At 67.7% G+C, this 13,519-nt stretch overlaps 1 protein-coding gene across 1 annotated transcript; it reads right to left on the minus strand.

Annotated features, from left to right (window-relative positions):
• Nucleotides 1-1,170: 1,170 nt before the first annotated feature.
• On the minus strand, nucleotides 1,171-11,823 carry USP43 (ubiquitin specific peptidase 43; the record flags this gene model as incomplete). The annotated part of the gene is made up of 14 exons (XM_082294189.1): nucleotides 1,171-1,991; nucleotides 2,172-2,312; nucleotides 2,526-2,874; nucleotides 3,038-3,167; nucleotides 3,244-3,321; nucleotides 3,693-3,796; nucleotides 4,547-4,658; nucleotides 4,744-4,906; nucleotides 5,604-5,727; nucleotides 5,801-5,936; nucleotides 6,160-6,252; nucleotides 7,519-7,619; nucleotides 10,026-10,166; nucleotides 11,275-11,823. The coding sequence occupies 14 exons, from the start codon at nucleotides 11,821-11,823 to the stop codon at nucleotides 1,171-1,173; spliced, it is 3,042 nt and encodes a 1,013-aa protein (XP_082150315.1).
• Nucleotides 11,824-13,519: the final 1,696 nt, after the last annotated feature.

Here is a 13,519-nt window from a genome sequence, read left to right on the forward strand (position 1 = left end):
GAGCAGCCTCCAGCAAGGGATGGTCTCCTCTACCTTCCTGCTCGTGTACTTCCACCTAATCCTGTTTCCATCTCCACCTCCACCTTTGCCCATCCCTTCCATCCCCTCCATCCCACCTCATCCACCCCGACCTCCTCCACTTCCACCCCAATCCCACCTCCTCCACATCCATCTCTGTCTCCATGCTGATCCCACCTCCATGTCTACCAGCCCTCCTTTCCTCCTCCACCCTTGTGTCCATCTCCTCCGTCTCCTCCCTGATCCCACCATCTTCAGCTCCATCCCTCGCTGTGGCTGCACCAAGTTTCCCCAGACATCCTGCTCATGCCTGGGTGGGCTCAGCTCCAGGATTCCGGCACTCCTGGTGCTGCCACCCTGCTCCCAGGCCTCCCTCAGGCACAGCCACCCCACACAGCAGGATCCAGCCAGGACTGACCCCTGGCCCTGGGCTGATCCCCACTGCAGTACCAGGACCACCCCTAAGGGACACAGAGCCCTTTTCCCCTCGGACACGTCCCCTGGGATGGACACTGGGCTTGTTTCACGTGTCTTTAATAGAAACCGCCGGCGGTGGGGCAGAGCCCCGTACAAAAGCTGGCTGCAGGAATCGGGGATTGCATAGACCGAGGTGTGGGGGACCCCCCACCCCCAAATAGTCGCCTTTTAGAAAACAAAAAGCGTCTCTAAATAAAACTCTCCTGGTACAATAAATACTCTGGTGCTGCAGAGCTGGAGACCCTGCACCCACCTGCCCCGTTTGGGACAACCCCGTGCTGGGAGACCCCGAGGTCTGAAACCCTCAGCTAGGGATGGTCCCAGTTTGGAATGCTCCTGGATCAGGATCTGGGAGCTTCTGGGTCAAGATAGCCTGGTTTGGCTTTCCCCTGGGTCAGAAGTCCCTGGGCTGGGAGCCAATAGGTTGGGATGCCCTGATTTGTGAGCTCCTGATTTGGGACGGTCCCCAGTTTGTGATGGCCCTGGGTTGGGATGTCCCAGCTTCGGGGTACCTGACTGCCCCCAGCAGATTGGGAGCCCCCAGATCGGGATGCCCCTGGTTTGGGATCCCTGTTTCAGGCACCCTTGGGCTGGGACACCCCAGCTGGGGAGCTCCCTGATCCGTTCAGGACCTGCTGTACAGCTGCTGGGGGGTGATGCCCCCGCACCCATAGCTCAGAAGCTGGACTCGGGCACGGCCGGGGGGCGCAGGGGCCCGGGGGGCTGCCGGCCCCGCTGCAGGGTGGCCCCGGGGGGACCCCGGGCGGCCAGGGGCGGCACCCCCGCGGCCCTGCCCAGCGAGGCGGATCTGCGCAGCCCCCCCTCGGGCCGGGGGGGGAGGCTGGCCGAGCTCCGCGACCGCCCCAGCGCCGAGGGGCCGGGGGGGCAGCGGCCCGGGGGGACACCCGCGTCCCCGTGCGGCACCGCGGCCCCGGGGCTGCCGGGGCCCGGGGGCGGCCGGCGCGGGGTCCCCTCGGCGCTGGCGGCCCGGCGGAGCCGGCGGGGGGCGCGGGGGGGGCCCGGCTCTCCCTGCCCCGGGGGTCCGGTGGGAGCGGTCCGGACGCTGAGGCTGCGACCCTGCAGCCCCTGCAGCCCCTGCAGTCCCCGCACCGTGGGCCGCGCCTCGAACCCGCCTGCGGGGGAAGCACGGTCAGGGCGGGCGGGGGGCGCGGGGGGCACCGGGGGCCGAGCATCCTGAGCCTCACCGTTCTCCGGGGCGGCGGCGGAGCCCGAGGGGTCGGGGTCGCTGCGGGGGTCGGCGCGGGGCTCGGAGGCGGCCAGGCGGAACAGCCAGTGCCCCGCGGCGGCGGCGGAGCCTGCGGGCAGCGGCGGCCGTGGGCCGGGGGCAGCGATCGGGGGGTCCCGCCGGGCCCCAGCGCGGGGAGCGGGGACGATGGGCCGGGGTTGCACACGGGCGGGTCGGGGGCGTGCACACGCGCGTACATGTAAGGGGTGAGCACACCCGCAGGGATGGGGCGGCAGGTCTGTGTGCACATCTGTGCAGGGGTCACGGGCAGGCGTGCGCACAGGTGTGGGTCACACGTAGGGCTGTGTGCACAACTGCAGGGGGGTGTGACCACACGGCTGTGCCCCGCGAGCCAGGGGCAGTGTTGGGGTGCTGTGGGCAGGGATTTGGGGCTCACTCGAGTCAGGGTGTGCAGGGACTTGGGGCTCACCCGTGCCGGGGCCGGCGGCGTGGCGGCGCTGGTAGAACAGGATGTAGGCGCTGCGGGTGCTCACCTCGGCTTCACGCACCCCCTCCACCCGGCTGTCGTCGTAGCTGTACCAGCGCCCGTCCAGGGCGTTGCAGCAGAACGCTGGGGACGAGGGGTGGGGGTGAGGGGCGACGGGGGTCTGTCTCTTCCTCTGCCATTCCCCGCAGCACCCCAGCCACACCCCTAAACCCCACGCTGTGCCCCACAGCACAGCCCTTGAGATGCCCTCGCACGCCGCGCCTCGCCCCGTGTATGCCCCATGCCCCAGCCCCCGGCACCCCCACGGCACCCCCTGTCCCCAGTGTCCCCTCTCACCGGTGTAGTGGCCGCCCTGCATGCTGCCGTGGTGGTTGCAGACCGCGTACAGGTCGTACAGGTGGTCGCGGGGGCAGCCCGGGGGCAGGCGCAGGGGGGGCTGCCAGGGCGCCCAGCGCCCCAGGAGCTGCCCCCCGGGCTGGCCCCGCTGTGCCACGTGCGGGGCCATGTCCAGCCCCCGCAGCGGGAACCTCACCAGCGTGGTCAGCTTGTGCCGCTGCTCGGCCACCTGCCGGAAGCGCTTCAGGTGGATGATGAGGATGTCGGGCAGCGTCCACAGGCTGAGCTTCACCGTGCCCTGCTGGGGCACCTTGCAGTGCGGGCAGCGCCAGGCATCGTCCGGAGCCAGCTGGGGACACCATGTCATGGCCACCTCCGTCCCTGTCCGCCCCCTGCCACCTCCACAGCCACCCCCAGCACCAGAAGCACCAACAGCCGCTGTGCCAGGGGAGGGCTGGGTCCCCCATGGCGGGGGCTGTGCCAGGGTGGGCAGTGCCCGGGGGTGCCCGTACCTGCTCCTCCTTGGTGTAGAGCTGGAAGCATTCATCCAAAGTGCAGCTGTGCTGCTGCCCGTGCGCCTGCTGCTGCCGCCACACGCTCTCCGCATCCTGCACCACCTCCTCCTGGAGGCTGCCGAACAGCCTGGGGGGGGACGCGTCACCAGGGAGGGTGACCCGAGTGCCGGGGTGTCCCCCCAGCCCGGGCACAGGGGACTCACCGCTCTTTGGTGCTCATGTCCCACTCCACCGTCAGCTTCACGTGGGGAGGGCCCCCGGCCCCGCTCAGCTGCAGGGCCCTGAGGGGAGCACAGGGTGAGACACCCCCCAAACCCCCTGTCCCCGTGGGGACACCTCCTTGCCAGCCCGTGGTGGCAGGCAGGGACAGCCACCACCTCCCCATACACCACCCACAGTGGGGACGCCAGGCTGGGGCCCCAGTGCTGGGGGAGCAAGGTGACCACCACTGTGGCTATCTGTGGTGTCACCACTGGCCACCCATACTGACACTGGCCAGCCACAGGAACACCTTTGGCCACCCATGGTGACAGCCACACACAGGGACACCACGACCAACAGGGACACTGTGCCCACTCATGGTGATGCCAGTGGCCACCCCTAGGGATTGAGGGGACGTCCTGGGGACAGTCCTGTCCCTGCAGCCCCTTACCTGTCGATGGCAGGGTGGCAGAGAGGACGGGGATCCTGAGGGGACAGGTAGGTGCAGGGGGCCGCGCCCCCGGCCAGGCGGATCCGGAAAAGGGCTCCTGTGCCCTGTGAGGGGAGAGGGGACTGTGGGGCCACTGGGGGACAGGGACCCCCTGCCCTGCAGCAGCACCTGGGTGAGCCCAGCTTTGGGACATGGGGCAAAATAAGCCCCACAAATCTGATGGCTTTGGTCCCCATGGCTGGGCTGGCAGGGGACACCTGTGGGGACAGGTATGTGGGGCTGGGAGATGACCTCTCCCCATGGCTGTGCTGCAGCTGGAGGGCAATGGGGCAGCACAGGGACACCAGCGCCTGTAGGATGGTGGCACCTGGGGGCTGGGGAGGGCAGCTGGGCTGGGGTGGCCCTGCCATGGAGGCTGGGTGGCACTGGGGCCACCCATGGTGATGCTGTAGCCACACGTGGTGACACCACTGGCCACCTGTAGTGACCACAAAGACAACCCCCAGGGGACATCACAGCAACCCATAGGTACAGCAAGGCACCCACAGTGACCACCAGCCACCAGTGTCCACAGCACAACCACTCCTAGGGCCACCACAGCCACCCACGGTGACACCCCTGGTATCCCTGCAGCCAAGCACAGCTCTACCATGGTCACCCATCGTGTCACCACAGCCTGTGATGGTGCTGCCACAGGCACGCACAGCTGCAGCATGGCCACCCATGGAGACCCCACGGCCACCCAAATCTCCATCATGGCCACCACAGCTCCATCCCCACCATGACCATGGTCTCAGCAGATGCCAGCAGCTGCGTGTGCACTGGGAGGGGACAGGGTTGTTCCCTGAGCTCACCTGTGGCCGCACCTCTCCCCGCAGAACCCCCCTCAGCTGGGCCAGAATGCTCTGCTGGAGCTGCTCCCAGGAGATGCCGCGCTCCTCCCGCAGCACCAGTGGTGGCCCAAACCTGGGGACAGGCAGCGGGGACACGTGGCTGGGTGTCACACGGGCGGTGGGTGGGCAGGGCAGGGTGACAGGCAGGTGACAGGTACCTGGCTAGCTGCGGCCCCGTGCCCGCCGTGTTGCAGAGCAGCAGCAGGATGCGGCCGCCGGGCGCGCGGTGCAGGCAGTCGGAGGAGCGGGCAGTGCTGGGCAGCAGGCGCGGCCCCTCCGGCCGCGGCACCGAGGGGGACGTGGGGAGGCTGCGGGGACACCCTGCGGGGCAGGAAAATGAGGGGCTCTCGTTAGCACTGGGTTAATTAGTGCCGTGGCTCTGCCCACCAGCACCCTTCCCACCAATCACAGAGCAGCACGCCTGCTCCCACCAATCCCAGTGAGGGATCCACTGCCTTCCACCAATCACAGTGAAGGATCTACTGCCTCCCGCCAATCCCAGTGAGGGATCCACTCCCTCCCGCCAATCATCGTGAGGAAACCACTGCCTTCCACCAATCACAGCGAGGGATCCACTGCCTTCCACCAATCACAGCGAGGGATCTACTGCCTCCCGCCAATCCCAGTGAGGGATCCACTGCCTTCCACCAATCACAGCGAGGGATCCACTGCTTCCCGCCAATCCCAGTGAGGGATCCACTGCCTTCCACCAATCACAGCGAGGGATCTACTGCCTCCCACCAATCCCAGTGAGGGATCCACTGCCTCCTGCCAACCATCGTGAGGAATCCACTGCCTTCCGCCAATCACAGCGAGGGATCCACTGCCTTCCACCAATCACAGCGAGGGATCTACTGCCTCCCGCCAATCCCAGTGAGGGATCCACGGCCTTGCGCCAATCCCGGGGCCGTTCCCGCCCCCCCGCCCAGCACCAATCCCAGCGCAGCCCAGGCGCTCGCAGCCAATCAGCGCGGGCGGGCTGGCAGCCGCAGCCAATCAGCGCGGGCGGGGGCGGTACCTGCGCGGCGGGCGGGGGGCGGCTGGAAGGCGTAGACGGGCCCGGCCTCCCCGGCCGCCCCCAGCGCCTCGGGGTCGGAGAGCGAGCGCAGGAAGCCCCGCGGGGACACCTCGGCCAGGATCACCTGCGGGACATCCCCGGCACCCTCAGCATCCCGCGGGCGCCTCCCGCGTCCCCCGCCGCCGTGCCGCCGTTACCTGCTCCGGGGGGATGCGGCCCTCCCGCGCCACCATCTCCCGCAGGTCGGCCACGGTGCCCAGCAGCGGCACGGCCAGGCCCACCCGCACGAAGCGCCAGCGCTCGCACTGCAGCACCAGCGTGACGTTCAGAGCCCTGGGGACAGCACGGGGACACAGCTCAGCCGCGGGAGGAACCCCGGTGGATCCGTGTGCCGGCGCGGCAGCCCCGGGATGGCAAACACCTGATGGACACAGCTCCTGCGGCTGTCACCTGTCCCCAGTGCTGCCGCCACCTCCCGCGTTCATTATTTACCCCAAAATACGTAGATTGCTCTGGTTGGAGCTGCCGTCCCGCCGGGGGTGGATGTGAGGCTCACCTGGTCTGGCGCAGCGGGATGGGCAGGGAGATGCACAGGAAGGGGTCGAAGGTGTTGCTCTGCTTCAGGCAGTGAGGACACGTCAGGGAGGACCTGGAAAACGGATGGGGAGCGTCGTCGGAGCGGGCACGGCCCCCCGAGTGCCCATCCTGGGGCTGCAGCGCCTTGGCACTGGTGCAGCATCCCGGGTACCACATCCTGGGTACCACTCCCTGGATACTGCATCCCACAGCATCCCACGGGATCTGCACGACCTCTTGGCAGAGTGGGACCCCCCCGGCTGTTCCTGCCTGCCCCTGCCTGCCCAGCCCAAGGGTCTGTTCACTCTGAGCCCAAACAGGGCCTCCCGCAGTGCCAGGGAAGCCGGAGTGAAATCTCAGGACTGGGAATCTCCCACTCTCATTCCTCAGGGTGGCCTCCAAACCCTCCCAAGTCCTGCTCCCCCTCCCAAGGGCTGGCAGAGCCTGAGGCAGCTCCTGGAGGTTTTGAGGTGACCCCAGCCCGCCTGGGTGGGGTTAAGCAGGGACAACGCCCCGGGGTGCTGGGGGGAAACAGGACCCCCCTGAGCAGCAGGGCCGTGGCTGGGCTGCAGGAGGAGCAGAGAAGGATAGCAGGAGAACATCTGCCTGTGAGTGACCCCAGGGTGGCTCTGGGCTGGCACTGCTGGTCCCCTGCCCACCCTGGCACCAACAGCCACCTGCTGCTGATTCTTCTTAATTCTGGGGGGTTTTAAATTTCTTCCCCTCCCCCCCCCCCCCCCGCCTTTTTGTTCAAATGGAAAAAATAAATTAAAATCCAAGACAAAATCCTGAGTCCTTGTTATTTGTCACCTTGAAGAGCCATTGAGCTCCCTGGGAAGCAGTCACACAAATTAATAAATCCTTTAGTACAGAGACGGCTCTGGCACATGGAACAGGGATAATTAAAGTGCCTTTTTTCATATATAGGGCGAGGGATTGAGAGAGGAGGGAGGGCTTGTGATGCCAGATGCATCCCCTGCTGCCTGCAGTGCCATGGCTTGGGGACAGGGTGGCCTGAGCGTCCCATGAGTCCCAGCCAGATGAATATGTAGGGTGTCCCAAACAGGGGCACCCTCGTGCTGGACTGCTGGGACAGTCCCGCGCCCTGTGACAGAACCAGAGGTGGTTTGGGTTGTGAGGGACCTTCAAAGACCACCCTGTCCAGCGCCCCTGCCATGGCAGGGACACTGCCACTGGACCAGACCACTCCAAGCCCTGTCCACCCTGGCCTTGGACACTCTGAAGTGCTTGTAGAGGAAGGAGTGAAGGCTCACAGTGCCCACGCAGGGCTCACAGAAGGGCAAAGCCTCCGCCAGGCAGGATCCATCTCCCCACTCACCTATACTGGGCCTGGAAGTGGCTCTGCACAAAGCTCTGCCCACGGGGGTGCTGGGTGCCTGGGGGGGACCTGCTGGCACCGCTGCTCCCATCCTTGCCAGGCTGCAGGGGCAAGAGACAAGTGGTGAGTGAGGTGACCGGGTGAGGGACGTGTCCTTCAGAGGGCCAAGGACACGTCCTAGTGAGACAAGCCCAGCTTTGGTGTCCCCATGGCACGAAGGTGGGCTGAAGGTGATGCCAAAGAGCCTCTGACACCTGCCTGCCTGACACTGCTGTGCCTCCAGTCTGCCCACACACCTTCTCCAGGGGAACCTTTGGGGTACATCCCATCCCCCAGCCAGCCTGGGGCACGAAGGGTTAATGAAGGGTCTGCAGTGGTGAGACCCCCTCCAAGGCAGCCCCAGTGTCCAGAGCTCTGGGACACCAAGGAACAGGAGCTGGGAATGCATTCAAGCCTGGAGAAATGCTCCAGGAGGGGATCCTGGGTGAGGCGGCTCAGTGGCCATGGCAGCATCCCGGTGGGGGGAAGCTGGTCCCCCACACGTCCCCCCGAGGAGCCCCAGTGCCCACGGGCACAGCCCCGGCAGGCGGGTGCCCACCCCACCCTGGCTCCCACTGTGCCAAGCAAACACCCATCGGCACCGGAGCTGAGCATGGGCGGGTGAGATGGTGGGACACTGCATGGAGCAGGAGTCCGTGTGTCCATGTGTGTGTCTGTGTGTCCGTGTGTCTGGGATGAGCTCCTGGAGCGGACGTGCACATTCCTGTGCGTGTCCCCGCCCCAGGGAAACACGGCTGGGTGCGAATTCACCGCGCCCAGGAGGTGCGAACAGCCGCGGCTGGCGCGGTGCCCTCCCGGGCAGGTGGTGCCCAGACCCGGCCGCGTCCCTGCGTGTTCCCCCAGCATCTGCACCGGCAGCAGGCCCGGGCACAGCTCCCGCTGCCCCGAGCCCCAGCGCAGCTCCCAGCGCGGCGCCTGCACATCGAGCCCGGGCACAGCACCCGGCAAACCCGGGCACAGCACCCGGCACAGTGAGCCCAGCCGAGGCACCCAGCCCCGCAGCCCGGCCCTGGCACGGTGCCTCGCTGACAGGTGAGATGTGCCCCAGGGACCCCAAGAGCAGCCAGGTCTCCTGCTCCAGTCCTTTGGGAACAGGGACACTGGGATGTGACCGTGTGACACAGCCAAACCTGCCCGGTTAGGGGACATCTCCCTGTCTGCCCGCTGCCCTGGGACCTGTCACGAGCCCACGTGCCCACGCTTCACCCCTGGAGCCTGATGGCAGAAGAGATGCTGCAGAAAGGAGTGTCAGTGGGCTGTTTTGAGGTGAGACAGTGAGTTTCTGGTGTCTCGATGAGTAAGATTGAAAATCACTGAGGATTTTGGCCAGGAGGTGGATTTTCCTCAATGCCATCTGCTGGCACCAGGTCCTGCTGAGCCTGACGTGTCCTTACGGTCTGCCTGGCACTGGGGTCCATCTGGTGTGGCTGAGAGGGGACCTGGATGGTATCTGTGCTCTACAGGGCCCCCAAAATTCCCCAAAAATCCAAGGGGATGCTTCCTTCTCAAGCCCTCCTGGCAGCCAAGCCTCGGTCCCCACTTTGGTGGCCCCACAGCCCATTGGGTGCCACAGCAAGCACCTCGTGGGCAGCCATCCCGCAGCCAGGAGGGAATTCCCACCCCTCCTGCCCAGCTCCAGCCTCCTCCTTTTCTGCTTTCCACACCTGAGCTGCCCAGTCCCTGAGCCTTGGCACGGGCTTGACCAGGAGCATCATCGGAGTGGGACAGCACACAGAACGGGGACAGCACAGTGGTGAGCCGGGTGTCACCCCCGGAGTGGGGACAGCACAGTGCTGGGCCGGGTGTCACCACTAAAGAGGGGACAGCAAACAGCCGGGCTGAGCCCACGAGTCAAATGCCAACAGCTCAAATCCATCCCCTGCAACAGGCAGCGCCCGGCGGGCAGCAGCGGGCAGGGAGGGAGCGGGGAGGAGGCAGGAGGAGGCAGGAGGAGGCAGGAGGAGGCAGGAGGAGGCAGGAGGAGGCAGGAGGAGGCAGGGAAGGCCGGGGCCAGGGCAATGCCTGAGAGCAGATGGATTGAAGAAGACTTAATTACTCATTTTGCCAACAGCAAAGCCGCCGAGCTGTAATTACAGCGAGCTTAGCTGGAGGCAGGGAGGGACGGGGGGGCTGCGTCTCCTCCTCACCAAGGACCAGGATGCCCCCCAGAGCCGGGATGCTCGGCTGGATGGGCTCCTGCCGACACCCCTCACTCTCCCAGCACTCCACCCCCTGCCCAGCCCCGCAGCACTCGGCTCCCACCATCCTTTCACCCGCGCACCGACCAAACCACGGCATCCCCATCCCCACCGGGGCGGGGCCAACTCCATCCCACCGCCTCGCAGCGCATCCCGGTGTCCCTGCTCCCAGACCTGGCCCGAACGCCTCCCCACGATCCAGGGCGTGCGGCCACCCCGCGGGGCCACCCACCTGCGGGGGCCACCCACCTGCGGGGGGCCGCGGCTCTGCTGGGCGGGGGAGGCGGCGCCCAGGTCCTCGTGCATTCGGTCCAGCAGCCAGAGCAGGAACTCGAGCGCGTCGTGCTGAGCGTTGCCCCGGAACTGCGAGCTGTGCTTGGAGACGATGTTCTGCAAGACACGGGCGCGGCGGGCGCTGATGAACGGGTTCTTCCTCAGCACCCACCCCAAACCCATCCCTGCAACAGCCTCTGCCCTCGTCCTGCCTCTGCAGGGACATCGTGGCCACCCCGGGGCCAGCAGAGCAGTGGGGACACCGAGCACACGCAGCTGAGACAGAGGCTCTGTGGTGTCCCAGCTTCCAGCGGCCGGGATGAGGCCAAGAGGGAATATAGGGCACACCACAACCAAGTCCAGATGGGCAAGTTCAGCCACGGGGACCCACAGGTCCCACCTGCTCCGTGCACTCCGATGGCATCAACTCAATGTAACCCATCCCAGGGCAGGGCTCGGCTTCCCGGGAGCTTTGCACTTTGCAAAGTTCAATGGCAGCAGCAGCAGTTTATTGGCCGCACCGGCTCCCCGAGGAAATGTCACTCGGACAGGGGACACGTGTCCCTGAGCGTGGGGAGCTGCGATGCCAGGCTGGACATGCTGGGCTGCCCGTGACGCCCTGTCCTTGTCCCCAGCCAGGCTCAGGCCCCAGCACGCTGGTGTGTGCCTGGCAGAGGTGTGACACACGCTCAGTGACAGAGCCTGAGGCCACTGAATTGGGCTCCCGGGACAATATCCTGCCTTACCTATGGTCACAGCCAGCACTCACTCACCCCTCAGGGCTCTGTGGCATGGCCAGCGCTGGGAACTCACCCACCCGCCGGAGCTCAGGTGACAGAAACCAGGCCAGAGGGAGGTGACAGCAGCAGGGCTGGGGATGTCTGGCAGGGCAGGGTCCATGGGGAGGATGAGACAGGGGATTGGGTGATGTGAGCAGGGGCTGCTGGTGAGTGCTGGCACTAGGGCATGTGGGGAGTGGGGGGATGCTGGTGGGAGCTGGGAAGGGTGGTAAGAGTAGGGGGATGCTAGGAGCAGGAGATGCTGGTGGGTGCTGCGAGCTGGGAAGGGTGTCAGCGGGTTTCGCGGGAGCTGGAGGGAGCTGCGAGCCGGGTGTGCCGGCTGGTGGGTGCTGCGTGCCGGCTGTGCCGCTGCGAGCCGGGGATGCCGCTGGGGGCCGGGGTCAGCCGGGGCCGCGCGGGGGCCGTGGGGCGGGGCCGCTCGGTACCTTGAACTCCGCGGAGAGCTGCGGGGTGTAGTCGCGGGTCCAGAGCGCGCGGACCAGGGCCGCCAGCCGGTGCGTGACCTCGCCGCGGGCGCCGCGGGCGCGGTACCGGCCCAGCGCCAGGCGCTCGGCCAGCGGCGCCGTGTTGCTCAGGCACTGCACCACGGCGTTCATGAAGCAGGTGTTGCCGTGGTTCCGCAGCCCCTGCGCGCCCGGCGGCCGCTCCCCGCCGCCCGCTCCCGCATCGCCCCCCGCACCGCCCCCCGCCGCCGCCGCCGCCGGGGCCGGGGTCGCCCCGCCGAGCCGCCGCCGCGACTCCCCCCGGAACCCGCCCTCGTCATCCTCGGGGACGGCGCGGCGCCCCCCGTGCCCCCCGCGCCCCCCGGCCAGGCGCGCCCAGGTGCGGAGCAGCCGCCCGGCCAGGCTGCCCAGCGAGCGCAGCGCCCGCCGCCGCCGCCCGCCCCCCGCCCGCGGCCGCCCCGCAGGGCTCGCCCCGCCGCCCCCCGCCCGCCGCCGCCGCCCGGGGCCGCCGCCCGGCCCCGCCGCGCTCATGGCCGCGGGCGGCCGCCGCCCTGCCCCGGCCCCGCCGGCCCCGGCCCCGCCGCGGCGCGCATGGCCCCGGGCGGGCGCTGGGCGCCGCCGGTGCCGGTGCCGGTGCGGGGCCCGGAGGGGCCGGGCGGGAGGTTTTGTGCGCGGCCGGCTCCTCCCCCGGCCGGGCTGGCTCGGGAGAGGGAGAGGGAGAGGGAGACGGGAGGAGGAGGAAGAGGGAGCGGAGAGGAGGAGGGGGGGAGCGGGGAGGTGCCGCTGGCGGCTCGGGCGGCCGTGCCCCGCCTGCCCCGGTGTCCCCAGCGTCACCCCGGGTACCGCAGCCCTCCGCCCCCAGCTCCACACGGCTAACCCAGCCCTCCCCACCCCGTATCACCCGGGGTGATCCATCCCTCTGTCCCCTCCACGGCGCCGCGGCTTTCCCGGCAGTCCCATCCCTGCTCCACGAGTGCTGCCCTGCTGCCCCCAGCAGCACCTCAGGGTTACACGGCATCGCTGTGAGATGCCCCAATTCTGCCACCTCTGGGCGCTCGGAGCTGGAACAGTGGGACAATGGTCACCTCTGCACCCTCCACACTGAGGTTTGGGGACATAATGACAGTTCCTTTGCACAGAGTCACAAACGGGACCCAGTGCTGGCAGAGCCCAGAGCCTTTGGCCACCTCCTGCCCACCCCACACTGTTTGGCACCACACCCTGGTGTGTGTTTGGGGGCAGGCAGAGCCTGTCTGGTAGGGGATGGTGTCTCCTGAGCCCTCCCTGTGGGATGGGGGGTTCAGGATGTCCGAGCCACCAGCTCAGCTCCCTGCTCTCCACCTGCAGCACCTTCAGCAGAGGAAGCCCACTGTGGGTTTTACAGGCGATTTTCAGGATTGGTGCCCTGGTCCAGCCGGATTTGTCCCACGGCATCACGCTGGCACAAGGATGGGGACAGCAGTGGCCTCCCCTCCACCCAGCCCCAGCGCAGTGGCAGCACCATTGTTCTTCCAGCAGCTGGGGGGGGCTCGAACCCCCCGGCCCAGTTCGGCCACACGGGGCTGGGACCCGCGCTCCTGTGCCAGCAGCCCCGGGCGAGCTCTCACCCAGGAATGCTCTGACGGCTCCCACCAAGCCGCTGGAAGCACGGCCCGGAGCGGAGCTGGGAGGCGGCAGGGCTGCCCTGTGCCAAGGAACTGGCACATCCCGGCAGCCGCTGTCCCTGTCCAGGGAGGCACAGGCTGGGAAGGAGGCTCCTTTGCCAGGCAGGAGTGCCGCTGCGTCACCTTGCTGCAGGGCCGGGGGTGGCAGTGCCTGGGCCGGGTGCGAGCTCAGGGGGAGGTGACAGGATGGTGACTTCCCTGAGGGATGCCAGGCTGGCAGCCAGCGCTGTGGCGGGCACGGACAGGGCACAGGGCCGTGTGCTGCCCCTGGAGTGATGTCAGGCTAAATCCATCTCGCGCTGCCGCTGCTGAGCAGATGGAGGGGGATGAGCCGCCCGGGGATCCCCAGGGACGGTTCCACCGCGAGTGGCCCCGGGCTCAGGAGCTGCTTATCTAGAGAGGAGAGAGGATTGAGCCCAGCCCAAGTTTCCTCCCGCCCGCAGCCAGCCCTGATTGGCACGGGATGTCCCCTGAGAGCCTGGCTGGGGTCACTCCCTGCCCCCCGAAGGAGCAGCCGCCTTGCAGGGACTGTGCAGATCCCACCCGGGGCTACCCTGGGCACT

Source organism: Coloeus monedula, assembly GCF_965178545.1.
Source record: "Coloeus monedula genome assembly, chromosome: 19".
In the NCBI taxonomy this organism is placed as follows: domain Eukaryota; kingdom Metazoa; phylum Chordata; class Aves; order Passeriformes; family Corvidae; genus Coloeus; species Coloeus monedula.